Below are 26,300 nucleotides of genomic sequence, written 5' to 3'. Positions count from 1 at the left end.
CAATAGCGAGAATAACTAACATTTATTGAGCAACTAGTTTGTTCCAGGTACTGGGCTAAATGCTTCAGGTTTGTTACCTCATTTACACACGAGGACCCAGGAGTACAGAGAGGTTAAGTGACCTGTTCAAGGAGGCAGAGATGGGCTCAGGACCCAGGGAGTCTGGGTGTGGAGGCCCTAAACTTGGCCACTGCAGTTCTCCCCCTCATGAGCCCTAAATATGCCAGCGAAAGGGAAAGCTTCCTTGGTTCCTCCATTGTCCTTGTGTTGCCCCAGGACTGCAGGATGCTCCCTGAAAGGGTCTGAGCTTTGCTGCTCTCTCCTCCCTTCTGTCCTTGTTCCTCTTCTTCCCTCCTCTATGGGCCACCCCATCAGCCTGCCCGACGCAAGGCCAGGACTTTTTCTGACTTGCCACCCTTCCATGTTGCTCCAGAGAGGCATTCTTTCAGGAGGCCAGCAGAGGATCAGGATGCTCCTGGCATCAGCTGGAGATAGCAGACTGGGCCCTTTCCTGGGTTGAGAAAGTGAAAGTGTTAGTTACTGAGTCATGTCTGACTCTTTATGACCCCATGGGCTCTAGCCCATCAGACTCCTCTATCCACGGAATTCTTAGGCAGGAATACTTGAGCGGGCAGCCATTCACTTCTCCAGGGGAATCTTCCTGACCCAGGGATTGAACCCAAGTCTCCCTCATTGCAGGCAGATTCTTTACTGGCTGAGCCACCAGGGAAGCCCTGAGTTGAGAAGGAGGCCCCCAAATGGATTCCTGCTCTTGGCTAGTAATAATAATAATGATAGTGGCTGACATTCTGGGCATACACCATGTGTCAGCTGAGCTGCGCACTTGTGGCGTGACCTCAGTAAACCCCAGGGCTGCTTGCCCGTGGAAATGGTCAGAGAGCTTGGCTGTGGAGAGGGTGTTTTAGTCTGCTCAGGGGAATCAGCAGCCTCAGGCTTCTCAGTGGGTACAGTCTGGGCTCTGAAATCAGGCAGACGTGTCTCCAGGGCTAGCATTTAGGGGCTGTGTGACCATGGAAACATTACTTACTTTCTCTGAGCCTTGGTTGTTCATCTGTAAGATAGGAAGGAAAGGGTTGCTGTGATGATTTAATGATATCATTTGTTTTGAGTGCCTGGCATAGGTAAGTAAAGAGAAATGGAGGTGAAAACAGCTAGTGCTATCTTTTAACTGTGGTTCTAGGTGGATCTCCTGATTTCTGTTCAGGTGGGATTTTCATGGTTTCTGCAAAAGTAGACCTATCTGGAGAGTGTGTTGGGTCATCCTGACACTTGTGGGTTTTATTTTTTTTTTTGGTTGTGCTGCACAGCTTGTTGGATCTTAGTTTCCCAACCGGGGATCGAACCTGGGCCCCAGTAGTGACAGTGCTGAGTCTTAACCACTGAACCACTGAGAATTCCCTGGACACTTGTCTTTTGCTGCCCTTCCAGGGTGGATGAGGAGGTTGATCAGCTTCCAGAAAAACTCAGAGTGTGTGTGTGTGTGTTTATTTTCTCTTAACATGTCTGAATGAGCCAAAGTTGCTATTGCTGTATTTTTTAGTTTTTCTTCCTTTTTTTTCCCCCCAGAAAAGGAATGTTTGGGCTAAAACTGAAGAAAAAGAAGAATAAAGCAGAGAAGGGGTTAATCCTAGCCAACAAAGGGGCCCAAGGTGAGGCTTTTGGGGGTTGGGGAGGGACCACTACCCTGGGGCCTGCAGGTCTCCAGAGTTGACCCCTGCTTGGCTGAGAAGGGGATTCACTCTCCGGGGGAGTGAGGTGGGAACTGTGTCTGGGTCTTTGAACCCTGCCAACCCCAAGTGTGCACCCACGGCGATCCCTATCGGTGCTGTGTCATCTGGTCGCTGAGCCAAACGGGTGGGTGGACACCTGCTGGGCCATGAAAGGGCCTCCAGGGAGGTGGTGACAGAAGAATTCAGGCTCCTGGCTCTGTTCTGATTTGCTCTGTGCCCCAGGATAAATCACTCAGCACCTCCAAGTCCCAGCTTCTCCCTTTGGTAAGTGTTTGGAGTATGGGCTCAGCTGACCATGGGGATCATGGGGAGAAGCAAGTGAGATGATGAAAATCAGCGGGAGGGCAGCAGCTGCTCTGGGGAAGGCTTTCCATCCACAGACTCATTTAACCCCTCCATCATCCTGCCAGAAAGTGCGGTCATCCCACTTTCACAAATGAGGTCGCCGAGATGCAGTGAGAGGACGTGAAGTGTGGAAAAGACCAGCTGCAGGACTGCAGGGCTAAGTGGCAAAACCAAAATGCAAAGCCATTGTCAAGAACTTATTAAGAATAGCTGGATGGTGATTGCAGAACTAAGCCAAGGAGTTATTACAGGGCTAATTACAGGGCTCAGCAGGCTGTACAGACCCATGAAGCCGGCCTTGAGGGTGGGGGGCACAGAGCCAGGAAGCAACGGCATTGGGATGCAAATCCAGACTCTCCGATATTCTACACTTAGAATGGGCTACTTCTTTCTCCAAAAGCAGAAAATCCCAAGTTACAAGGTGACCCTTGGCAGTGGAGGCCAGGCCCTGAATCAGGGAGACAGTCAAATGTATTGAATCAAAGAGGATCAACTGCTTCCAGTGGACAGGTCTGGGGTGATGCCTGGAGACTTCTGCTGGGTGGCCCTGACAACAGCCAGTTGAAAGCCAGCTTTCTGGACTGTTTCTAAACCAAAATGGTGCAGTGGGTCTGCTTTATTTTCGTTCTCCTTGTCTCCTTGGAGGGATCCACTATTTACCCTTCACTGCTGTCTCCTGCAGGTGCCCTGTAGCCTTATCTCTGCCCTCCCCCACCCCAACTCCACTCCTCACTCTCATGTAAAACCCAATCTTACAAAAAAAAAAAAAAAAAAATGGGGACTCATCATACTGAAGTGCTAATAATAATAATGATTAAATCATCCTTGGATGGGACAGGAGAGGCATCACATTTTAAGTGGAGACAAGGTTTAAAGCTTAAGAGAAGTATTTGCCTATTGGGTGAAATAGAAGGTATCAGGGAGTGTGTAGAAAAGACTCTAGGGTCCTTCCTGATGTCCTTGAAATTACAACCCTGAGTAGGACCCTGCAGTAGTCCTGGAGGTACAAGGTTGAAAAACAGTTCTTTTCTTCAAGGACCATATGAAAAATAATATCTCTGACACATTGAATAAGCCCCTTCTGCTTTTGACTTGACATACATCATTCATGACTCTGAAATGTAGATTCTTTTGCCCCCATATTATAAGAGGTTCAGAGAGGGTAACTGCTTGCTCAAGGTCACACAACCAATAGATGGAGAAACTGGCTTCTGAGGCTGGGTTGGTCTTACACCAGAGCCCAAGCTTTCCTACCCCATGGGTCAGCCTCCAGTGAGGAGCCCTTACTGCTTGTGCAGCAGGGAAAGAATAAGCTGGTAGAGATTTAGGGCAGCTGACCAGAGGCATTTCAGAGGACCCGGCTCCCATGGTTCATTCTAATTAGAGTCTTCAGCCCACAAAGCAAACAGGGCAAAGAGGAATCAGGCCTCTCCTGGAAAGTAAATAGTGTCCATCCTGCTGGCCAGGGCCTGACCCTGCAGACTGACAAAACAAAGTCTATGGACCTGAGTACAAGTTGGTCTTTCCTTCTTGGCATGACTGGGGAGGTTAGGACTTCTCTGGTGAAATGTTTAGAGATTCTCAAAGTCTGTGGCTCTTACATCTATGTATTTTGAGACCTAATGGCTATGCCTTAATTTTGTAAGATTCCAGGTACCTTGACCTATCCATCATTAGGGCTTCCCAGGTGGCTCAGTGGTAAAGAACCTGTCTGCCAATGCAGGAGACAAAAGAGATGTGGGTCCGATCCCTGAGTTGGAAGATCCCCTGGAGGAGGAAATGGCTACCCTCTCCAGTATTCTTGCCTGGGAAATCCCATGGCAGAGGAGCCTGGCAGGCTGCAATCCATGGGGTCTCAAAGAGCTGGGACACAACTGAGCTTGTAACATGAGCACATACCCATTAATTAGTTACCCAGTGAGTAGTTGTTGGGTACCTTCCACGATCATCATTCATTCAACAAATATCAATGGCATGTCTCCTAAGTGTCGGGTGTTGTGCCAGATTCTGGGTATATAGTGGTGACACTGGATAGTTTAGAGGGAGGACAGTCCTGTGGGGAACTCTTGCACTTGCCCCAGATCTATTCTCCACCCTTGTTCATCTGTTCTCAGTTCTAGGAGGCTGACCCCATTGGATACATGACCCAGCTCGCTTCCCCAGTGGGGCACCCCAGCACGAGGTCTGGGGGAGGGAGGAGAGGGAGGTCAGGATGTGTCCCCCTACTGGAGGATGGTCGTCCCTCCTTCTAGGGAAGCCCACGGGACCCGACCTCCTCTCTTCTCAGGTTCTAATAACTATTCTCTCTCCTCATCTGGAGGGTCTCCAAATGGTATCAGCTTGGCTGCCTTGGGCTCCAGATATCTCTACAATCCTTTGTAGTTTTTCTATACCCACACCTTTGTAAAAAGTCTTCAGAACATCTTGTCCTGGTTGGGCCATCTGTTATCCATGGGGGCCCTGATGAGGAAACTGCATTACAAGTGGAGAAAAGTGCTAAAAAGAAAACAGACCATGTGCTTAAGTGGAGCCCATTGGGGGATTTCTTTTAGCGTGGTTTGAGAGGGGCTCCCTGGGGGGAAATATTTAAGTTACAACATCGAGGATGAGTGGGAGCCCACCAGGGCAGGGAGAGCAACTCAGGCAGAGCAGCCTGAGAAGAAAAACTCCAAGCAGGAGGCGACTTGTTAGAAGGGAAGGGAGTGAGTAACTAGAAAGCAATGAGGGCTGGCCCAGAGGGGCAGGTGGGCCAGGAGGAGACGGCAGTCAGGTAGGTAGGGAATTAGAGTCCTGTGCAGACTTCAGACATATTCTAAGTGCAGTTTTTCAAAAGAGGGGTTTTCAAAAGAGAAACATAATTTTTTTTTTTTTTTTTTAAGAAGGTTACAGTGGATGCTGCTTGGTTACTTGATTGGAGAGGACACAGTATTTCAGTGAATGAATGAATGAGTAAGTGAATGAATGAATGAAGGAGTGAATGAATGGATGAGTAAGTGAGTGAATGAATGAGGGAGTGAATGAATGGATGAGTGAGTGAATGAATGAGGGAGTGAATGAATGAAGGAGTGAGTGAGTGAATGAGGGAATGAACGAATGAGTGAGTGAGTGAATGAATGGGTGAGTGAGTGAATGAATGAGGGAGTGAATGTATGTTGGCTATGGATGAAGCTTCAGCTGACTGCCTTCCCACCTCCAGGTCGGTCTCACCCTCCTGCATATAAACCCCCACAGGGAGGGGTCCATGTCTTGCTAATTCCTCCATCTTGCACATCTAACATGGCCCAGATTCTGGCATGTATAAGGTTCCTAAGAATGTTCACTGGAAACCTGACTGTCACAGTTGCTCCTCATTCCTGAGGCCCTTGTGGTCAAGACGGGGAGCAAGGCTAAAGTTTATCTTCACACTTCAAGTTGTGCACTTGGGTGCGGGCCTTCCTCTGGGGTCTCTGCAGGCTGGGCTTGTCTTTTGTTTTCCGAGGGACAGAGGAGTCAGAGCAGGCAGCACAGGCTCAGTCATCCTTTCTATGACACTGGACACCTATGAGGTCTGGGTCCATGAGCTCCTGTGGCTCCAGGGGCTGTGTTATTCTGTCTTCTGACTTGGTTCTGTTTTGTTGGTTTGCTAATTCAAATTAGAGAATCAAAATATATCAAAGCTGGAAGGGGTTTAGAAGCTTACCAGTTTCCCATAGAGCCTGGGGTTCTAAGAAATGGCTTCCGGGGTGGCTGAAGAGGGTGATGGTGAGGCTGGGAGAAGGTCCCTGCCCTGCATTCCACCCCATGGCGCATAGAACAGCTTGGTGCCAAGAGACTTGTGTTGTATATTGAGGTTTAGTATAAAATTACATTTATGGAAAGGGTCCAGGGTCTGATCTCTTTGGGGAACATTATTCAAGCTTTGACACCTTGCTACTCAAAACTAGCCCACAGACAGCAGGAATGGCCTCACCAGGGACCTTGCTTTTAGACACACAGAGTCTTGGGCCCTACCCTGGACCTACTGAATCAAAATCTGCATTTTAACAGCTTCGTAGGTGATTCTTATGCACATGACATTTTGCTAATGAGACGCAGAGGGAATAAATTAGTTGTCTAGAGTCTAAATGTGGCAAGGTTGTGACTTGAAAGCGCATCTTTAAATTCCTAAGCCATAACTCCACAACACCAGGCATACAAATCTACCCTTTTTTTGGAAACAGAAGATGTATAACGTGTCTGGCCTTTCTGCCAATAAAATGTTAAGGTCCAAGAGGTCAAGGACTGTCTTCTGGTCTCCTTGTGTGTCTGTGGTGACTGGCATAGCGCTGGACGCAGGGTCGAGGCTCAGATCGCCACGGTGTGTCACATTTAACAGGCTTTTCCTTTTGTTTGCGTCTCTAGACGGTCAAGCTGAAGCAGAAGCACCACAGGAGGGACCTTCTCACCAGGAAGGCCTGGGAGGAGATTTGATTTCTGACAATACTTCCATCACTCCTGTCCCCTCATCTCCTCCAAAGAGAAGGTACAGTGTTGACACAGGCAATCAGCCTACTCCTACTGAGCACCTCTCTTGTGCCAGGTACCCTGCATGCTCTGGGTGAATAACACCAGTCCCTGTCTCCAAGGAGCTGAAGGTCTGAGGCAGGAAGACAGAGTGCTGTGTCCCCTCCACTTTCTCTATGGCAGTGCTGGCCAGGGCCCCGGCTCTACCAGCTCCTAGTTTTAAATCTTCATGTCCCTCATTGTTCAGGGATGATAACAGCAACAGGAGACAATCAGGAGCTGTCCCTCACCTGTTCTTTAAGTCACCGAGATGCTAGATGTCTTAGCTTTGTGTTTGTCCCAAATGAGAAAGTGTTTCTTTTACTACCCAACAAAAACTCAGAACAAACTGACCTTCTGCACGCAATCTGCTCTATCAGTTAGCTAGCGGTGTGTAACAAATAACCCCAAGGCTTAATATTAGAATTCATTATTGCTCATGAGTCTACGGGTTAGTTGGTTAGTTTTTACTGGTTCCATATTGTCACAAGGATGTCACTCATGTTTCTTTCATCATTTGGCAGCTCTGTTGATTTTAATTTGAGGGTTGGTCCATTGTGGGCTGGCTTAGGATTACTTTACCTGGGGTTATGGGGCTTTTCTCACCATAGTATTACATCCTCTAGCAAGCTAGGCTTTTTTTACTTTTTTTTTGGCCACACAGCTTGTGGGATATTAATTCCGTGACCAGGGCCTGAACCCACAACCGCTACAGGGAAAGTGAGGAGTCCTAACCACTGGACCACCAGGGAATTCCCCCCAAACTTTTTCCAGTGGGACTAATGCCAGAGTTCTGAAAGAAAGAGTGGAAATATACACAAGATCTCTTGAACCTAGGCTTGAAATGGGCAAAAATCATTTCCGCTGCATTCTATTGGCCAATGCAAGTCACAAGTCCAGCCCATGTCACAGCAAGAGCAGACTACAATTTCCAGAGTGAACAGTCTGGATATGAGGAAGCCAATAATTGGGGCTAGTGCTTTGATCTGTTTGTGTCCATTTCTTATTTATGATAATTCCTCATGCCATCCTTTCCTTTTCCACTCAGTTATTACTATCAGTAGAGCAAATTAGTGCTTCCCTGGGTGGCAGGAAAATTCTGAGTTGTTATTACTGGGCTGTGACAGGATGCACAGTATATGTGTGTAAGGGTGGAGTAGGGGGGCAGAGAGAGATGGAAATCAGAAAAGGTGATAGATCAGAGATTGACCCTTAAAAGAAGGCATGAAATTTGTATGCTTATACTCACTGTAATATCTCCTTCCCCCCTACACTGCACCATGACACCCACCCCCCTCAAACCCCAGAATCAGGATTTCAATTTTTAATATCCTTTAATGGATCCTTTGACATTTGTTTTACTAGGATAATAGTACTGAATTGGTGGAGAAAGACAGGTGAAAGAGAAGAAGTACTAGCCTTTTCCTTTCTCCTTGGTCAGTGAATTTTCCATCAATTAAAATTCTACCCATCCACCAGTGCTCGATTCAAACTTGACCTCTGTAGTGACATATTTATTGCTTAGTTTGGCTCTCATGGATATTTCTGTTCTCTGAACTTCTGTCACATTTTTTCCCTATGACACATTTTGTACTTAATAGTTCTCTCTATATATTCTGGTCCTGTCTCTCTTGGATAGATTGCTAGCTCTGCAAGGACCAAAATGATGGCTTCTTCATGCTTGTTTTCTCCCTGAGACTAGCACAGAGTTTTCACATAGTAAATGCTTGGTACAGGTTTGCCATTTTATTAAAGAACAGATACCCTTTGATATCTATCTTTTCCTACATGCAATATTTCTTTTAATCCATAGAGCAACCCCATGCAGTAGAAATTATTTCTATTTTTAGATGAAGAAATTAAGGTTAATGTCTCAAAACTGGGGAAAACAAATATTCTAAAAGAGATCAGTCTGACTCCAAAACCTTGAGATTCTTACTAGTTTATTCTCTATTAGAGTCAGTTACAATCAGCAGAAATAGAATGAAATCAGATGCAGTGTTGCTAGAAGGAAAGAGAATAAAATTCTATAGGAACTCAAGCTCTGTTTTTCCCCCCACCCATTGCTGCTTCTGTGACAACAAGGATTCTTCATATCTATTATTATCCAATCTCTACATGCCCAGGTGTTGCACATCTGTTTTCAGTTACTCACAACAGTCCAGACAAATGAAGTCCCCTGAAAGTGAAATCTCACTAAGATGTTTGGTTGTTCCTCGCAATTTTCTTTCTTTTTCTTTTTTTTTTTTTTTTTGCCGGCGGACCCCGCCCCGCCCCCTCGCGGGAAACGGGGGGGCGCCGGGGTTTCTTTTTCATTTTTATTTTTTTTACCAATGTTTTTTCCCCTAAAAGCAATTATGAAACCCAGAATTGCTGTATAGACGAGAAATGGCAAAGTGGTCATCTGGATAGGACCAGACAGCAGATAAAGAAGATCCTTATTTAGACCCAGGTCTGCCACTGATTTGCTAGGGCATCTCAGGTTCTCATTCTGTAAAATAAGAAATAAATGATACTGATAATCATACTCAAAATAAGAGTTGACGTTAAATCTTGCCAGATGCTAGGTTAAATATGTATGTTACATCTTTTAATTGTAGCAATCACTCCATGTATATGGATTATTATTAGGTTCATTTTTTAAGATGGGAAAACTGAGTCATAGAGAGGTTAAGTCACGTGTCCATTTACACTTATCTCCTCCAGAGAGGGAGAGAGAATATCTGATATAAATAAAAGCACTTAGAAGGACCTGGGAAAGTATTATCGTGGCTTATGGATTTAAGGTAGGTTCTTTTTTTTGTTTTTAAGGGAATAATAATTACATTTTTTGAAGAAACATTGATAATTTTTTATGCAGTATAATTGTTTTACAATTTTGTGTTAGTTTCTGCTAGACAATGAGGTGAATCAGCTATGTGTATACCTATGTCCCCTCCCTCTTGGACCTCCCTCCCCCACCCTCTAGGCCGTCACAGAGCCTGGAGCCAAGCGCCCTGTGCCGCTCAGCAGCCTCCCACTAGCTCCTATGCACATGGTAGTTGGTACACATCTGTCAGCGCTGTCCTCTCAGCCTGTCCCACCCTCCCTACCCATCCCTGTGAAGGTGCAAGTGAAGTCGCTCAGTCATGTCTGACTCTGTGCGACCCTATGGACTGTAGCCCACCAGGCTCCTCCATCCATGGAATTTTCCAGGCAAGAATACTGGAGTGGGTTGCCATTTCCTTCTCCAGGGGATCTTCCCAACCCAGGCATCGAACTCAGGTCTCCTGCATTGCAGGCAGATGGTTTACCATCTGAGTCACCAGGTAAATCTTTAGAAAGTGAAGTTGCTCAGTCAATTCGTCTGTTTTCTACATCTGCATCTCTATTCCTGCCCTGGAAATAGGTTCATTTTTCTGGATTCCACAGGTAGATTTTTCCTTAATGAAACAAATGTGTTTAACTTTCTTTCAATAGATCAAAACTGTTGACTAAGATCCACGATGGGGAGGTCAGATCCCAAAATTACCAAGTAAGTGATGAGTCCTTCCTACCCAGTTGACTTCGTCTTTAAAAAAAAAAAAAAAAAAGTTTTATTTATTTGTTTATTGCTGGGTGTGCTAGGTCTTCGCTGCTGTACAGGCTTCTCTCTAGTTGTGGTGAGCGGGGGCTACTCTCTAGGTGAGGCGCATGAGCCTTTCACTGTAGTGACTTCTCTGGTTGCGGAGCATGGGCTGTGCGGTGCAAGGGCTTCAGGAGTTGCGGCTCCCAGGCTCTGGAGCACAGGCTCAGTAGCTGCAATACATGGGCTTAGTTGCTCCTCGGCAGGAATCTCCCCAGACCAGGGATCGAACCTGCGTCTCCTGCATCGGCAGGCGGATTCTTTACTGCTGAGTCACCGGGGAAGCGCTCCCCCAGCTCTTCTTGTGTGAATGAGCAGCCAGGCCCAGAGTGTGTGCATGTTGCTTTGTGTTGTAGATTGCCATAACCATCACGGAGGCCCGCCAGCTGGTGGGTGAGAACATAGATCCTGTTGTGATCGTCGAGGTCGGGGACGAGAAGAAGCAAAGCACAGTGAAGGAAGGAACCAACAGCCCATTTTACAACGAAGTAAGTCACGGGGGTCACCAGCTTCCTCTCCACCAACATGCCCTTCACCACATGGCAGCATTCTTCAGCCAAATAGAAAATCTGCTCCTCCTGACTGCTTCCCATCCCTCATCTAAGCCCAAGGCAAGCTCGCTGAGCCTCCTTATGAACAAAACTTAATGGACAATGGACAGTCGAGGCAAGGAAGTCCTCCTGATTTTAAATTCATTGTTGTTTTCAATAGACCCATTTTCTTATTACTTAAAAAATATTTATTGGAGTTGACTTAAAATATTATATTAGTCTTAGATGTACAACTTAGTAATACATTAGGAAATGATCACCGTGGTAAATCTGGTTACCATCTGCCACCACACAGTTATTGTAATACTCTTGACTATATTTTCTGTGCTCTAATTTACATCTCCATGACTTATTTACTTTGTAACTGGTAGGTCACAACTCTTACTCCATTTCACTCATCCCCTCAACACCCCTCCCCTCTAGCAACCATCAGTTTGTTCTCTGTATCCATGAGTCTGTTTCTGTTTAGTTACCTTAGCTGATTTGTTTTGTCTGTTAGATTCCACATGTAATTGAAATCATATGGTATTTGTCTTTCTCTGTCTGATTTATTTCACTCAGAATGTTACCCTCCAGGTCTGTCCATGCTGTTGCAAATTGCAGAATTTCATTGTTGTTTTTTTATGGTTGAGAAATATTACATTGTGTATATATATCACATCTTCTTTATCCATTCATCTGTTGATGGACAAAGTTTCTTCCATATCTTGGCTATTATAAATAGTCCTGTACATAGGGAGGCACATATCCTTTCGAATTTGTGTTTCATTCAGATAAACACTCAGAAGTAGAATTGCTAGATCCTATAGTAGTTCTGTTTTTAATTTTTTGAGGAACCTTCATACCGTTTCCCATATTGGTTGTACCAATTTCTTATAAACTCATCTTCATCCATCATAAATTCTGAGTATATATTCAGTAAATGTGTTGGCTAGTAAGAAGATAAACATTCATTTGCAGAGCGGAAACACTGAGAATTTAATTACTAATTTTGACATAGTCATACTGATTTGGAAAGTAAAGCAGTGGTATTTTTCTAAGCAGCATAAAAATTGTAAAGGAAAACATCAAAGAGAGACACAGATCTTCTAAGTTTATACACACTAATTTCTTGTTTCTTAAATAAAAAGATTACACAGTTTTTAAAAACTGTCAAAGGTTCAAAAAGTATAAAATGATTTATGAGAAAATGTATACAGTATATGTTTCCCCTGATCTTTGATCTCTAAGTCCTCCTCCCTGGAGGCAGACTTTCTCCCCAGGCATTTGTGTATCTTCCCAGAAATATTCCAGGTGTGCATAAGAATGTGAACAAATATTGTAGCCAAATGGTAGTGTTCTACACACACTGTCCTGGACCTTGGCCTTTTCACAAAATGTTGTATCCTGGAGATTAGTCTGTATCAAGACATCTAGTTCAACCTTATTTTCCCTTCTTTGCTGTAGAGTTTTCCATTGCATGGACTTATTATAATTTACTAAACCAGTCAGTCTCTCATTGATGGATATTAAAAGTTTTTTTCAGCCTTTGGATACTACTTATAATGATATTTAAATGCATAATTGGGGTGAAGAGTATATGCATTTAAAATTTGATATCACCACATTGCCCTCCAAAGAGGTAATGATTTATATTCCAACTGTGTGCCAGAGTGCTTGTTCCTCCCAGGCACTTCAACACCATGAATTGTCAAAAAGTGCAGTCAACTCTTAATTAATTTTTTAATGAGAGTGGAAATTGAAAAGGAAGTCAGGGGGAGGATGCATAATAAAATCAACAGAAAATCCCCAAATCCCACTTGAGCTGTTAACTAACTCCTTTCCTCTTTATCACTCCTGCCTTAGGGCTTTTAGCTACTAATTAAAGTGGCAGTGTCTCCTTCCTGTTCTACTCCCCACCTCCATAACATTTGAGCTGTTGACTCCTTTCCTCTTTGTCACTCCTGCCTTAGCGCCTTTTACCATGAGTTAAAGTGGCAGTGTTCTCCTACTGTTCTTCTCTCCACTTCCATAACATCTTTGAGTGTGAATGCGATATGAAATAACATGCATGGAGGTGCTTTAAAACTGCAGAGCTCTACAGATTTGTTAATGAGTATAAGTATTTGCTTGATGCAAACAAGTCTTGCATCTAAGTGACATTCCATTGGGCTAAATGTAGTCACCGGGAAATCGAGTGAAAACATAAAAGTTGAATTAAAATTCTTTGTTACAGATTTGGACTCTAATTTTCAAGCCTAAAGTTCATCAGATGTTGAAGAAATCAGTTAGTAGAGGCTGGGGAATCTTTCCCAGCTAGAAAAATGTGTGTGGCTTCAGAGGTCTAGGACCCTATGTCAGGCAGTTGAGTCTGAAACATGTGAAACTCAGTGGAAGGCAATAAATGGTACAACTAATTTACTAGTCCAAAGGAACCCACAGCATCTCATATACCAGAGAATGAAGAACTTCATGTAAATGAGTTTTGCACAGAAAAGATTTTCTGAACACCAAAACTCTTAAAAAGTTTGAACATATATATGCAAAATTTCCTGAAATGTTATGCATAGTTTCCTGTTCTCTTAAACAGGAGACACTGAACATAATATAACTTTAATATAGCTTTTCATTGATATTGCAGGATTGCCATTTTGAAGGTCTCTTATTGTAGGATATGATGACATCTTTGGTTTTTCTTCCATGTTTTGGTTTTTCTGTTCTGCCTTTAACAGCAAGCTGTTAGTGATCACGTCTCCCTCTCCCACTGATGTCATGTTCATCTCTAATGTCCTTGTCCCATTCCTCCGTCGTGCAGCTCAAATACCAAACAATCCGTGAAACAACTTCCTAGTTCTGACTCGGCCACCACCTTCAGTCCTTAAAACACAGTCTGTAACAAAGCACCACTCCAGCTTTCTACATGAGGAGCATCCTACCTCACTTTGGGAACTTGACAAAATTCCGATGGTGAAACATCTTGCACTTGAATTCCTTTTATGATAATGTTAGGAGAACTCAACTTTGGTCCCGGATTCAGCAATAACTAGCTATATGACTCCAGGCGTGTCTTTTAAATTTTTTCATCTTCAATCTTTATATGTAGAATATGGAGACTAGTCTATATATTTTCTTCAACTCTAAAATTCAATCACTTTCTTCAAATTAGAAATCTTCCTTCCCCATAATTTCTTTTTATTATTTTCCTGGTCAGTCTTGGGAATGTCACAAGGATGTTTGAAGCTGAAAAATCCCAAGAAAATGAAATTTTAATCAAGTTTACTTTAAATTAAAACCACAATGAGATATATTTTCAGTCATCATTATATATAAGCAATAAAAATGAATATGTAAGAGAACTGACAATTCAAGGGTTAGCAAGGGAATGGAGAAATGGCTATTTTCATATGCTGCCAATGGGAATGTAAAATGCTTTAGCTCCTTTGGAAAAAAATTATGCTAGCTACTAAAAATTTACATGCACATAAGCTATGATCCAATAATTCCAATTCTTATGTCCATTTTAGAGGAAAGCTTACATATATGTTGTGAAAAGATATAATTAGTGTTTTTTTTTTCTATTTGAAAAAAAATGAAAACAAATTAAACAAGTTTCAGTGGAAACAAATCAAACAAAGTAAGCAAGTCAATTAATTGATGATAGAGTTATGCCATTGGGAACCTTGCAGCAATTGGTTAGAACAACGCAGAACTAGAAGTATTGAAGAACAGAGTTCTTACATGAAAGTTCTTACATGCAGAATGAACTTTATGTTTTACAGTACTTTGTTTTCGACTTCATCGGGCCCCAGTTGCATCTTTTTGACAAGATCATCAAAATCTCAGTAAGTGTATCATTGGTGGTGATGGTGATGGAGGTGGAAGAGATTCTAGGCCTTGGGAAGTCTTGAAGACTTCCTTGCCTATCTTCTTCATCCATTCAATCTATATCATATTATATTGTATTATACATAAGTTCTGCATTAAGGTTTAGGTAATAGTGGAATCTTGCTTGGGGGTACTTGAAGAATGTGACTCTTGAAGAATGAGAAGTGACCAGGTGCCAAACATTCTTCACATGTGAATTTCAGGCATGCTGACAGGTGGTGAGAAGATATTTCGGGACCTGGGACATTGCCAGGATGTTATCTCATTGCATCAGTCAGACAACCACCTGTTTGTGGGATCAGCTTTATTGCAGGCTCTGAGGGGACTGTCTAGAGTTCAGAGGAACAGTTAATAGCTAGGTTTTATGCAGCATCATAGATAAGGGTCATGACTCTCTATGGAGCAAGTGGATTTTTAGCAGAGGATCAAAGCTGTTATTGCCTATCTCTGTTTTTCTAACTTGGAAGAAGGAGGTAGAAAACTGTCTTTGAATCAAGGATCTCATAGAATTTTACGGTTAGAAGGAAGCTCAGAGGCCGTATAATCCAACTTCCAGCCAGTACAGGAATCCCTCTCCACCACTTCCATGACATATGACATGGGGTTCTTGGGCACTACTTGACTATATCCAGTGACGGGGAGGTCACTACTTCTAGAGAGGCCCATTCCATTGCTGGAGAGTTCTGCTATAAAAATTATCCTTATAGTAAGCTGAAATCTCTCTTCCTGCAGCTTGAGAACTGCAAAGAGATCCTATACCTGCTTTTAGATGGCAGTATTTTCAAGAGTGGAAGACACCTGAGTTACTATCACCCTTCATCCACACCCTCAGTTTTCTCTTTTCTGGGTTAAAGGTTAAACTAGGCCTGATTCTTCAGCAGTTTTGTGGTTTCTGGACCCAGGCCCAGCTCTGCCAGCTTCCTGTAGAACTTCCTTATCTTAATTGCATTTAGAATGAAAAATGTTCTGCTGTAAACAGCCAGCAGTCTACTGACTTATCAGACAAAATACTGAGGGTGACAGCCTCCTTTGTCCTGACTACTGTACATGTCCCAGACTTCTCAAGACGGTAGGGATGGGAAAGTTGTAAGCAAAGCATTGTGGGATTTTAGGAGAGAAAGGGAACATGTTCAGTTGTGAAGGATCAGGGAGGGCTGCTTAAAGGAGGCAGCATTTGCTCTAGGCATTTAAAGATGGGTAGAGCTGGGACTTCCCTGGTGGCCCAGTGGTTTAAGAATCTATCTTGCAATACAGAGGACATGGGTTCGTTCCCTGGTGGCCCAGTGGTTTAAGAATCTATCTTGCAATACAGAGGACATGGGTTCGATCCCTGGTCAGGGAACTAAGATCCCATATGCTGTGGAGCTACTATGTCCAAGGGCTGCAATTACTGAGCCTGTGTGCCACAGCTATAGAGCCCATGTGTTACAACAGAAGATCCCTCATAATGCAAGGACGGTCCTGCTTGCTGCAGTTAAGACCCCATGACAAAGCCAAAAAAAAAAAAAAAAGATTGGGTAGAGTTTCTAAATGCAGAGATTGATTTGAATATTGGGCTACTCTAGAGTTCATTTTGGCTACAAACAAAGAAAAAACAAACACCTTTTAGGTGGTGAGATTTGATGGGTGTCCCTCAAAGGACAGTTAGCTAAAATCCTGCTAAAGGGTGAGGTACAGCTGTGATTCTTTGGCCACCCTTACAGCCAACCCTGAGATTCGATAACCAAATGTCAGTGTGCTCCAGATAAGAGTGAAGGCCAGACAAGGTTCCAGGCCTAGAATCCTCTTGATGGGTTTGTCGTGAGCCCTTTTCACACAGTTAGCCTCAAACAGAAATCTAATGTTGCCAGACTCACTGCTCCATCTCTCCCAGGTCTTTCACCACAAGCTGATAGGAAGTGTACTGATTGGCTCCTTCAAAGTGGACCTGGGGACCGTGTACAACCAACCTGGTGAGAAAGTATTGCCTCCCAGTCTCTCTTACTCTTCTCTTCTTCTGACACCCAGAAGTCAATTCATTTTTCCCTTTATCCATTTATCCATTCATTCAATACATTGAGCATCAGTTATGCAAAGTGGCATAACTGTATAACTCTTGGATCTCTTCTTCGAAGTTTTCAGTCTAATGATAAAGCTGTCTTATATGTCCGTATGCTGTGTGCTTAGTCGTTCAGTCGTGTCCGACTCTTTGCGACCCCATAGACTGTAGCCTGCCAGGCTCCTCTGTCCATGGAGATTCTCCAGGCAAGAATACTGGAGTGGGTTGCCATGCCCTCCTCTAGGGTATCTTCCCAACGCAGGGATACTTCTGAGCAGTTTTTAAAAATATTTTCCCAAAGTCTGTCCAATTTACTGCTGTGAGACACAAGAAAGAAAGGTGGAAGTTAAGAATGTGGTCTCTGGGGCCAGATTTGCCTGGCTTCAAATTCTACTCTGCTCTTTCTTACCTGTGCAACCTTGGGTTAATAACTTGACTTCTCTGTGCTACAATTTCCTTATTTGTAAAAATTGGGATATGATAGCATCTCCTTCATAGAGTTGTTGAAGGATTAAGTAAATATATATGTAAATGAATATAAACATAAGCATATATGCATAAGCACTTCATAGGATCTAGCACAAAATAATGACTATGATAAGCAATACATGGATTTGCTGTAATTATTACTATTATCCCTGATTTTTCAGAGATGCTAGGCAGATTGTCCAAGGTCAAGAGTTAATAAGTAATAGAACCAACAGCAAACATAAATCTTCTAATCAAAGTTTCCTTCTCTTCAACAGTGATTCCAATGCACATGACCCCAAGGGGCCAAGCAGTGGGCATCACTGAATGCAGTGGATTGGGTTTAATGCAGTGGGAATTGAGGGAGGCTGGGGGAAATGGAGGTGGGGGGGGACATAATTTCTATGGAAGGAATAGCATCTACTCAGCTCCTTTCCTACCTGCCACCGTGTGGCAGTGTGGACTATTGCCAGATCTAATAGGTTTTTGTTTTTTGTTGTTTTTTTTTTTAAAGATAAGTTTAAAGTCTAGATTTTGCTCACTGTGTAGGCCAGGCAAAAAGATCCATGAGTGGCACTTGTGGCCTGTGAAATTATGTGTGGTTTCTTCTTTTTTGGCTACACTGTGCAGCATATGGGATCTTAATTTCCCAACCAGTGGTCCCTGCAGTGGAAGCACAGTCTTAACCACTGGACCCCGGGGGAAGTCCCTCAGACATGGATTCTACACTGCATTCATGTCCTTCTCTCCTCAAAGCTAGACTCTAGTCCAGGCATTTTCCACTTGGTCGAGGGCTTCCCAAATCCCTGTGGCAGGTTGGGGGAAAAGATGGAGAAGTGGGTGGGGAGAGAGGAGAGGAGGGGCTGCATGGGACCTGGAAATAACTGTGATGAGTGAGCCCCTCCTGGGAGCAGAGGGTGGGGAGGTTTGTTTCTAAATGCAGAGATAGATTAGTGGAAGAGAAGTGGGTGGAGCATCTGGGTGCACCTGGGCAGGTTATCTGAGCTGTTCGGATGTCTTGCAGGTCATCAGTTCTGTGACAAGTGGGCCCTGCTCACGGATCCTGGTGACATCAGGACTGGCACGAAGGGGTACCTGAAGTGTGACATCAGCGTGACTGGAAAAGGAGATGTCTTAAAGCCCAACCCCAAAACCTCTGATGCCGAGGAGCAAATAGAAAAGTGAGACAGGTCCATGGAGGACCATGCAAGAGAAATGACATGTCCCCATTTCCGTGTCTTTTCCCTCTCCCTTTCCTTCAGGAAAGGTTCCTTGAAGGAACCCCCTTTAGGGGTTCCTGAGAACTGCCAAGTTAAAAGGGCCTGTCCACCTGAGATTCTGCTCTGTCAGGGGCACCATGAGGTATCTTACCAAAGGCATCACTATCCTTTGGGAGGTCAGCTTCTAGAACAAGAGCAGCCTGTCTTCCTATACCAACCCATAATAGATAAGCTATTCCAAGCTTATCCTATTGATCTGAATTGGGCTGATTTTTCTTTGAAGGGAGAATAATTTCAGCCCCTGACTTATGAAATGGGAAGATTTAATGTACCTCTTTTAAGTGTTTGTTCTGTAATTCTGGGACCTGAACCAGTTTACTGCTTTCATTCTATTCATACCCTGCGCTGTCATTCACACCAGGAAGAAAACTCATTTTAGCGATGCATCCTGATCTTTTCTCCTGTATCAGGATGTTCCTTTCTGCCTCCAAATTGCCTCTACCTTTTCTTTCTATTTTTTCAAGTGAAACAGCTGTTTTATGTTTCATTTTTGTCCCCCGCAAGGAACCTCTTGATCCCTCAAGGGTTTCCGTCAGAGAGGCCCTGGGCCAGGTTCTACGTGAGACTCTACAAAGCCGAAGGGCTGCCCAAGGTGAACTCCAGCATCATGGCGAATGTCACCAAAGCGTTTGTGGGTGACAGTAAAGACCTCGTGGATCCCTTTGTGGAGGTCTCCTTCGCTGGGCAGACGGTGAGTGTCCGTTGTCCAATCCTGGCAGACCTGGGGCCAGAATTCTGCTCTTTACCCCGGGACACTGCTGGGTAAAGGATTTTACATTAAAATCAAAATCAAGACATGCCTGGAGAGAGAAAGCATGTCGCCAGAAGGCCTTGCACTGGCAGGAAAGTAGGGGAGAGTCACCTACTTCCTCTCACTTTCACCTTCCTGGAAGTTTCATGGAGGAAAACTGGGAGGGCTGGGAGGGGGAAACCACCATTCAGGACTCGGGAAGGCAGGCCTCCTTCCTCACCTCTGGCTACTTCTCTGAGCTATTGGCTAGTCCCCAGTTCCCAGAGAATTACCACCTCCCTTTCAATCTGCTCCACAAGCTACCCAGCTTGTCCTTATCGTATGTAAGCCTGGACATCCTTGTGTCTGGCTGTTCCCTGCTCAAGAACCATTGGATGTGCCAGGGCCTGGGCACATGGGCAGAGCCTAATCCTGATTAGTTGGACTCAGAAGCTTCAGCTAACACTCGTGTCTCTATCCAGCTCCTCCCCTTGGCAGGGTGAACCTTGGACTACTTTTATCTTGGGTCCCATTGGCATATATAGGACATATATAACCCCCATGTAGGATATCACCTCCATTGTATGATGAGGAAACTGAGGTCTAGACTGGGGAAGGGATTTGTGCCAGGTCCTAATTTTAAATGATATTTATTTATTTATTATTTATATTTTTGGTTGTACTGGGTCTTCATTGAGGCACGTGAGATCTTTCATCTTCATTGTGGCACACAGGGTCTTTCAGTTGCAGCATGTGGGTTCCCTGACCAGGGATCAAACCCAGATTCCCTGCATCGGGAGCATGGAGTCTTAGCCACTGGACCACCAGGGAAATCCCCGGTCCTACTTTTATAAGACACGAACTCAGGGTCTAATTGTATCTGCTGCCTTCCTGGAAATGCATGGAACGCCTTCATAACACAGGTGTCAGTTTCACCTCAACCCAATGTGATGATGAAAACTTTCTGGGGGAGGACCTGTGACAACCCTCCTTTTGTCCCAGATGCCCAGCACGTGTCTGGCACAGAGCAGGACACTGGTTATGTTCATGGGATGTACTGGTTTTCATGGGTGCCTGGTGGAAGCAGGTTCATTATTTTTGGCAACTTACTTTATATTTCCAGCTGGTGTGAAGAGTTTTCTTTAGTTGATCAAAGGTCTGTTTCATTTCCTTCAATGGTTCACATCCTCCTGGCTTTGTGTTTAGGGGCGAACCACAGTGCAGAAGAACTGTGCTGATCCCGTGTGGCATGAACAGGTGGTCTTCAAGGAAATGTTCCCTCCGTTGTGTCGGAGGGTAAAAATCCAGGTGTGGGATGAAGGCAGCATGAATGATATAGTGCTGGCAACCCACTTCATTGACTTGAAGAAAATCTCCAATGAACAGGATGGAGACAAAGGTAAGGCCTCACACGGCTGACTTCAAGGTAGGGTCTCAAAATGATTCATTTAGAGCCTCATCTTCAAAACCAGAGGATTGGAGCAGGCAATGTGTTAGGCACTTTCCATCTCTGCCTGGTCTGTGGCTTGGGTTGGTTTAGGGTAGTGGACTGAGCCAGACTCTGGGAACCATGAGGCTTGTTCCCCATCCCAGGTCTTCCAGGAACACTGCTGTGTGTTCTTGAGGAAATCATTCCCTTTCTCTGGGCTTTATGCTTCTTAACTGGAAAATGAAGACTTTAGATTGGATTAGAGGTTGGCAAACTGTGGTCCATGGACCACATCTGAACTACCGTGTATTTATGTATGGCTCACTTGCCTGGAAAATCCCATGGACAGAGAAGCCTGGTAGGCTACAGTCCATGGGGGTCGCAAAGAGTCAGACACGACTGAACAACTTCACTTCCCAAGCTTAGAATGGTTTTACTGTGTTTAAATGGTTAAAAAAATGTGGTTCCCTCAACTACTGATGGAAACTCAAGAGCATGAGCTGACTGCAGAGAGCCAAGGGAAGAACTGAGAGTCCCAGCCAACCCACTGAGTCAGTCCGAAGAGTTTTCACCCTGGATAAGGCTCTTTACAGTAATTCCCTTCCACACAAACGAGTTCCATTCCAGTCTGTGTTCATAAGTCCAGTTTGTTGTTAAGTCCAGAAAGTTAGCCTAAGTACCCAGCTAACACAACTATACAGTACTGTACTATAATAGGTTTATAATACTTTTCATACAAATCATATGTACATAAAAAACAAACACAAAATTAAAACATTTTTAATCTTACAGCACAGTGCCTTGAAAAGTACAGTAGTACAGTACAGCAGCTGGCATACAAGGGTTGGCACACATTTGCATCTTCTTGAAAGTTTGCAACTTATAGGTTCATGTGTAGGGGACTTACTGTATTAGCAAAATATAAATTAATAGCTGATAATTCTCTAAATATCCCAACCCACCTTCCTTTTATTTAAATCCCAAGAGAATCTTTCTCTGCACTATAAATTTTTGTTAATTAATGTATATATTTGTGTATATGTGTGTGTATACACATTATACTGTAAAAGGCTTGGCTTATGCAGCGAGCAAGTTTTACACATTTTTGTGCCCTGCATAAGAGTGTCATCATAGAAAGGCCTTAATAAATATATACCATTTAACCTTCCGTGTTGTGGAAATGTTTCCCCCAGATTGCTTTATGTAGAAAGCAAATTCTGCCCATCTATAGGATTTCTCATCCAGACATAGACGTGTTTTACCCACAACTTTTCAGAATCATTTTGTTGGGTTCGGGGAGATGTATAGCAACAGTAAAAAGTAGATGTCATGGGCCATAGAATCTTTCTACCTTTTTTAACACAATATCACTACTTCTTAGAAGTTATTCAAAGGCAGGATAGAATCTAGTGCATGGAGGAATGGGGCAGTGGGTAAGGGGATGGAGAGAGGAAGCTTTCAGGTATTAAAATGATTGATAACAATAAAACATATGGCAACTTTTCGTCAACAAGAATTGTTAAGCAAATTATGATACATATTGATTCCTAGGTCAGGAAGATCCCCTGGAGGAGGTTTTGGCAACCCACTCCAGTATTCTTGCCTGGAAAATCCCTTGGACAGAGGAGCCTGGAGGGCTACCGTCCATAGGGCCACAAAGAGTTGGACACGACGGAAGCGATTTAGCACATATGCACGTATTAAAAGTAACAGCTAATACTTTAGAGCATTTACTAAAGCTTCACTTAAGTGAAGCACTTAATATTATCTCTTTTAATCCGGATAGATTAGATTATCTTGATAGATAATCCTGAGACAGGTACTATTAGCATTCCCATTTTACAGTTGAGGATACTGAGGCATCAGAAAGTTAAAAGACTTCTCCAAGGTCACACAGCTTGAAAATGGCAGAGCTGAGACTTGAGTCTGAACCCAGGAAGTCAAGCTCAGGGCCACCATACTGTACTGCCAGTCAAAATGGAACATTCTGGGAATTTCCCTGGTGGTCCAGTGATTAAGACTCTGAGCTTCCACTGCAGGGGGCCCAGGTTTGATCCTGGTCCAGGAATGAAGATCCTACATGCTGCAGAAAAGAAAACAAAAGGAACACATTCAGTTTCCAAAGAGATGTTTGCATAGACACTTATATTTTCCCAGATGCTATGGATCAAGAAAGGAAACAACTTATGCTAACAGTAAGTTAAGATCACCAGGTCTTTTCAGTTCTATGTTTAGAGCATATTTCAGAACATTTACTTCTCTCAATTTCCACTACCATCACCCTGGTCCAAGCTATCCATGTCTTGAATTTTAATGATGAAGGAGACCTTGAACCAGTGTGCTTACATCCATTCTTATAACCCTTCACATAGCAGCCAAAGTGAATTTAAAAACACACATCTGAGTAGGTCACATCTTTTCTCAAACTCCTCTAAAATATTCCCATAATTTCTAAGATAAAGACAGACCCACTCACCTCTCCACACTCTTCTCACCCGCTCCCTCTCTGGACTCCAGCCACACTGGCTTTCTCTTCCAGTTCCTTCTGCCTCCAAGCTCCTTTCCAGTTGCCACATGCTCCTTCCTCTGCCCAGAACTCTCCTCTCTCTGCCTAATTCCTCTCCATGCCACATCAGCCTGTTTTTTGTCCTTGCAGCACAAGATATAGCTCCTTCATAGCATTTTTAATGTGAATATTTGTTTCATGTTTGTATCTGATTTAATCTCCATTGGGCTCTATGTTTCATCTCTAAAATGATGCCTGGCACATGTTAGGAGTTCATAAAAGTCTGATGAATGAAAATGCATGTCGGCATAGTCTTGCTAAAATTATGAGCAAGTCTAAACCTATACATGGAAGAAAGACTAGAAAGAAACATAGCAAAATGCCAATTGTGATGGCATGTCCTTTCTTTCTTTAATTTTATTCTATTTTTGGTTACCATGCATGGGCTTTTTTCCAGTTTTGGAGAGCAGGGGCTATTCTGTAGTTGCAGTGCATGGGCTTCTCATTGCAGTGGCTTCTCTTGTTGCTGAGCACAGGCTCTAGGCACACTGTCTTCAGTAGTTGTAGCATGTGGGCTCAAAGGTTGTGGTGCTTGGGTTTGGCTGTTCTGTGGCGTGTGGAATCTTCCCAGACCAGGAATCGAACCAATGTCCCCTGCATTGCAAGATGGATTGCTATCCATTGTATCACCAGGGAAGTCAGGGATGTTCTGTTCTGTTTTGTTTTTTGATCGAGCCTCATGGCTTGCAGGATCTCAGTTTCCCAACCAGGGATTGAACCTGGGCCGTGGCAGTGAAAGCCCAGAATCCTAACCACTAAGGCACCAAGGAACTTCCCGTGATGGGATATCTGTAAATATTTTCTCTTGTCTCTTCTTTATACATTTCTAAACAAATGTGCACAACTTTCATCAAGCAGTAACCAGCTTGAACGTATAACCAGGCAACTAAAGCTTGGGCTCTTTCTAGGCTTCCTGCCCACGTTTGGACCTGCCTGGATTAACCTGTATGGCTCACCCAGGAACCACAGTCTGATGGATGACTACCAGGAACTGAATGAAGGCTTCGGAGAAGGCGTGTCATTCCGGGGCAGGATCTTGGTGGAGATTGCTGTGGAGATCCTCTCGGGAGGGGCACAGGAGTCTAAATTCTCCAAGGCGCTCAAGGAGTTCAAGTTGTCTCCGAAGGACAAAGACTCCAAATCTTCCAAAGGCGCGAGTAAAGACAAGGGTGACAAAACCGACGATGGCAAACCCCAGCAGGCTTCAGACAAAACCAACTCAACAGAGGTGGAGGTGGAGCCTTTCGATGTGCCCCCAGAGGTAGGTCTGAGCGCTCCTCCACTGAGACTGTGCCCTGAGCCCAGGGCAGAGACAGCATCTGCCTCGGGCCCCCAGAGACCCTCAGAGGTGTGGCGCCCCCTGCAAAATGTGTGTTGACTCAGCCCTGTATTTCGGGGCCGATCCTCTGCCTTTTTCTGCTCACATCATAGCCATCTGCTCATGTTACATTCTGTCTGCATCCCCCCAAACACAGATTCCCATGGAAACCAAAGTAAAATAAAATTAAAGCACTCTGGAGGAACTGTTGGGAGTGGGTGGCCGGGTGATGGACTGAACTCTGTCTCGGGCCTAACTGTGTTTAGCTTTGTTAGCTCAGTGTACGTTCTGGATGAGATAACGTGGGATGAGGGATGAAGAGGAGGAAGAGTGGGTGACAAGCAGGGACACAAGAAACCGAGACACCTGTTCCCTTGCCCCACGCCTGTGGGGAAGTCACCGCTGGAGGGAATGGTTATCATTGCTTGTGACTCAGCAAATAGCAGAGTAGCATCTTCTGCTACTCTGGGGTGTAGCAGAGATCTGGGTGAGAGATCTGGGTGTTAGGGGTGAGAGATCTGGGACCCCAAGAGGAACATAAACCATGAATATCTTCTTGGTCATTAGGTTCAGTAATAGTACTTTGTCATTACCAACGAAGGAATTTTATATTTTGGTGGGTAGGTTGTAGCTTGATTCTGCTCCTGGGAGGGTGTTTCTCAGGTCAACCAGACTTTAATTTCAGATGGGGAAGGGATGGGCTGGTCTTCCAGAGCTGTCCATTCCCGGTAGAGACTAGAACACATGGAAGGATTTTTAGTACATGGGTCAACTTAGCCTTGGAAGAGCCACTTAATTTTACTGCTGGGATTTAATAAATCTGGCTTCTGCCAGAGTGGATGATCTAAAAGAGAGCAAGGTAGAGACTGCAATGTCTTTTTTGCCCAAATCCATGGAAATCACACAGACATTTATGCCACATTCTAGTTGTTAGAAATGAGCCACATGTCCAGCCCACATTGAAACAAGGTTGGGGAATGAATGAGGCTTCACCTTTTAAGGGGAGGATTTTCCAAAAATTTGTGGACGTAGTTTAAAACTACCACACTGGAGCTTCTACCTTCCCTAGAACCCCAACAGCTCAGAGTTTGCCCTTACCAACATGATAATATCTATTTTTTGTAGCATCTTCTTGTTTAGCTCTCCAGGTTCCCCCAGCTCTAATCTCCTTTGCTGCAGCCTTGCTCTCATTGTGAATCTGGACAAATGAGGTCCTATAATGCTGGCTTTTTAAACTCATCGTCATCATCACCATCAAAGCTTATCTCCCTTCTGTAAAACCTTGTGTTCATTTTTATTCTTTTTTAAATTTATTTTTATTTTCTCTTGGTGTATAATTGCTTTACAATGTTGTGTTAGCTTCCGTTGTACAGCATCATGAATCAGCTGTAAGGATACATGTATCTCCTCCTTCTTGAACCTCCCTCCCATTCCTGCCCACCCCACCCCTCTAGGTCATCACAGAGCACGGAGCTGAGTCCATGTGCTATGCACCTGCTTCCTACTTGCTAGCTCTTCTACACACGGTAGTATATATATGTCAATGCTACTGTCTCACTTTGTCCCACCCTCCTCTTTTCCTCCCGTGTCCAGAAGTCCGTTCTCTACATCTGCATCTCTATTCCTGCCCTGTGTCCATTTTTAAATCCTCAGCATTGGCAGGAATAAAGATAGAGTCTGACTGCAGGAAATTTATGGTATAGAAGGGGAGATAAGACATACAAAATAAATCTATAGGAAGCAGAATGTGATCAAGTACCTTCAGCAGGTAAAGATAAAGTCAGTGCAGTGCAGTGTAAGGATTAAAATATTGGGCTCCCAAATAAGACAGTTGG

The 26,300-nt window shown here is 44.1% G+C and overlaps 1 protein-coding gene across 2 annotated transcripts in view; it reads left to right on the top strand.

Annotated features, from left to right (window-relative positions):
* The window catches only part of FER1L6 (fer-1 like family member 6), a 169,563-nt gene that overhangs the window by 41,287 nt on the left and 101,976 nt on the right, over window positions 1-26,300 (top strand). For both annotated transcript variants that reach the window (XM_061123247.1, XM_061123246.1), the window contains 10 exons: window positions 1,588-1,670; window positions 6,477-6,597; window positions 10,077-10,131; window positions 10,578-10,709; window positions 14,531-14,593; window positions 16,510-16,588; window positions 18,167-18,323; window positions 18,927-19,113; window positions 20,359-20,551; window positions 24,056-24,408. In XM_061123247.1, coding sequence (XP_060979230.1) covers window positions 1,588-1,670; window positions 6,477-6,597; window positions 10,077-10,131; window positions 10,578-10,709; window positions 14,531-14,593; window positions 16,510-16,588; window positions 18,167-18,323; window positions 18,927-19,113; window positions 20,359-20,551; window positions 24,056-24,408 — 1,423 coding nt within the window. The remainder of the gene's footprint in view (window positions 1-1,587; window positions 1,671-6,476; window positions 6,598-10,076; window positions 10,132-10,577; window positions 10,710-14,530; window positions 14,594-16,509; window positions 16,589-18,166; window positions 18,324-18,926; window positions 19,114-20,358; window positions 20,552-24,055; window positions 24,409-26,300) is intronic.

Source organism: Dama dama, chromosome 21, assembly GCF_033118175.1.
Source record: "Dama dama isolate Ldn47 chromosome 21, ASM3311817v1, whole genome shotgun sequence".
NCBI classification, from domain to species: domain Eukaryota; kingdom Metazoa; phylum Chordata; class Mammalia; order Artiodactyla; family Cervidae; genus Dama; species Dama dama.
This window is presented reverse-complemented; position numbering and strand designations above follow the sequence as displayed.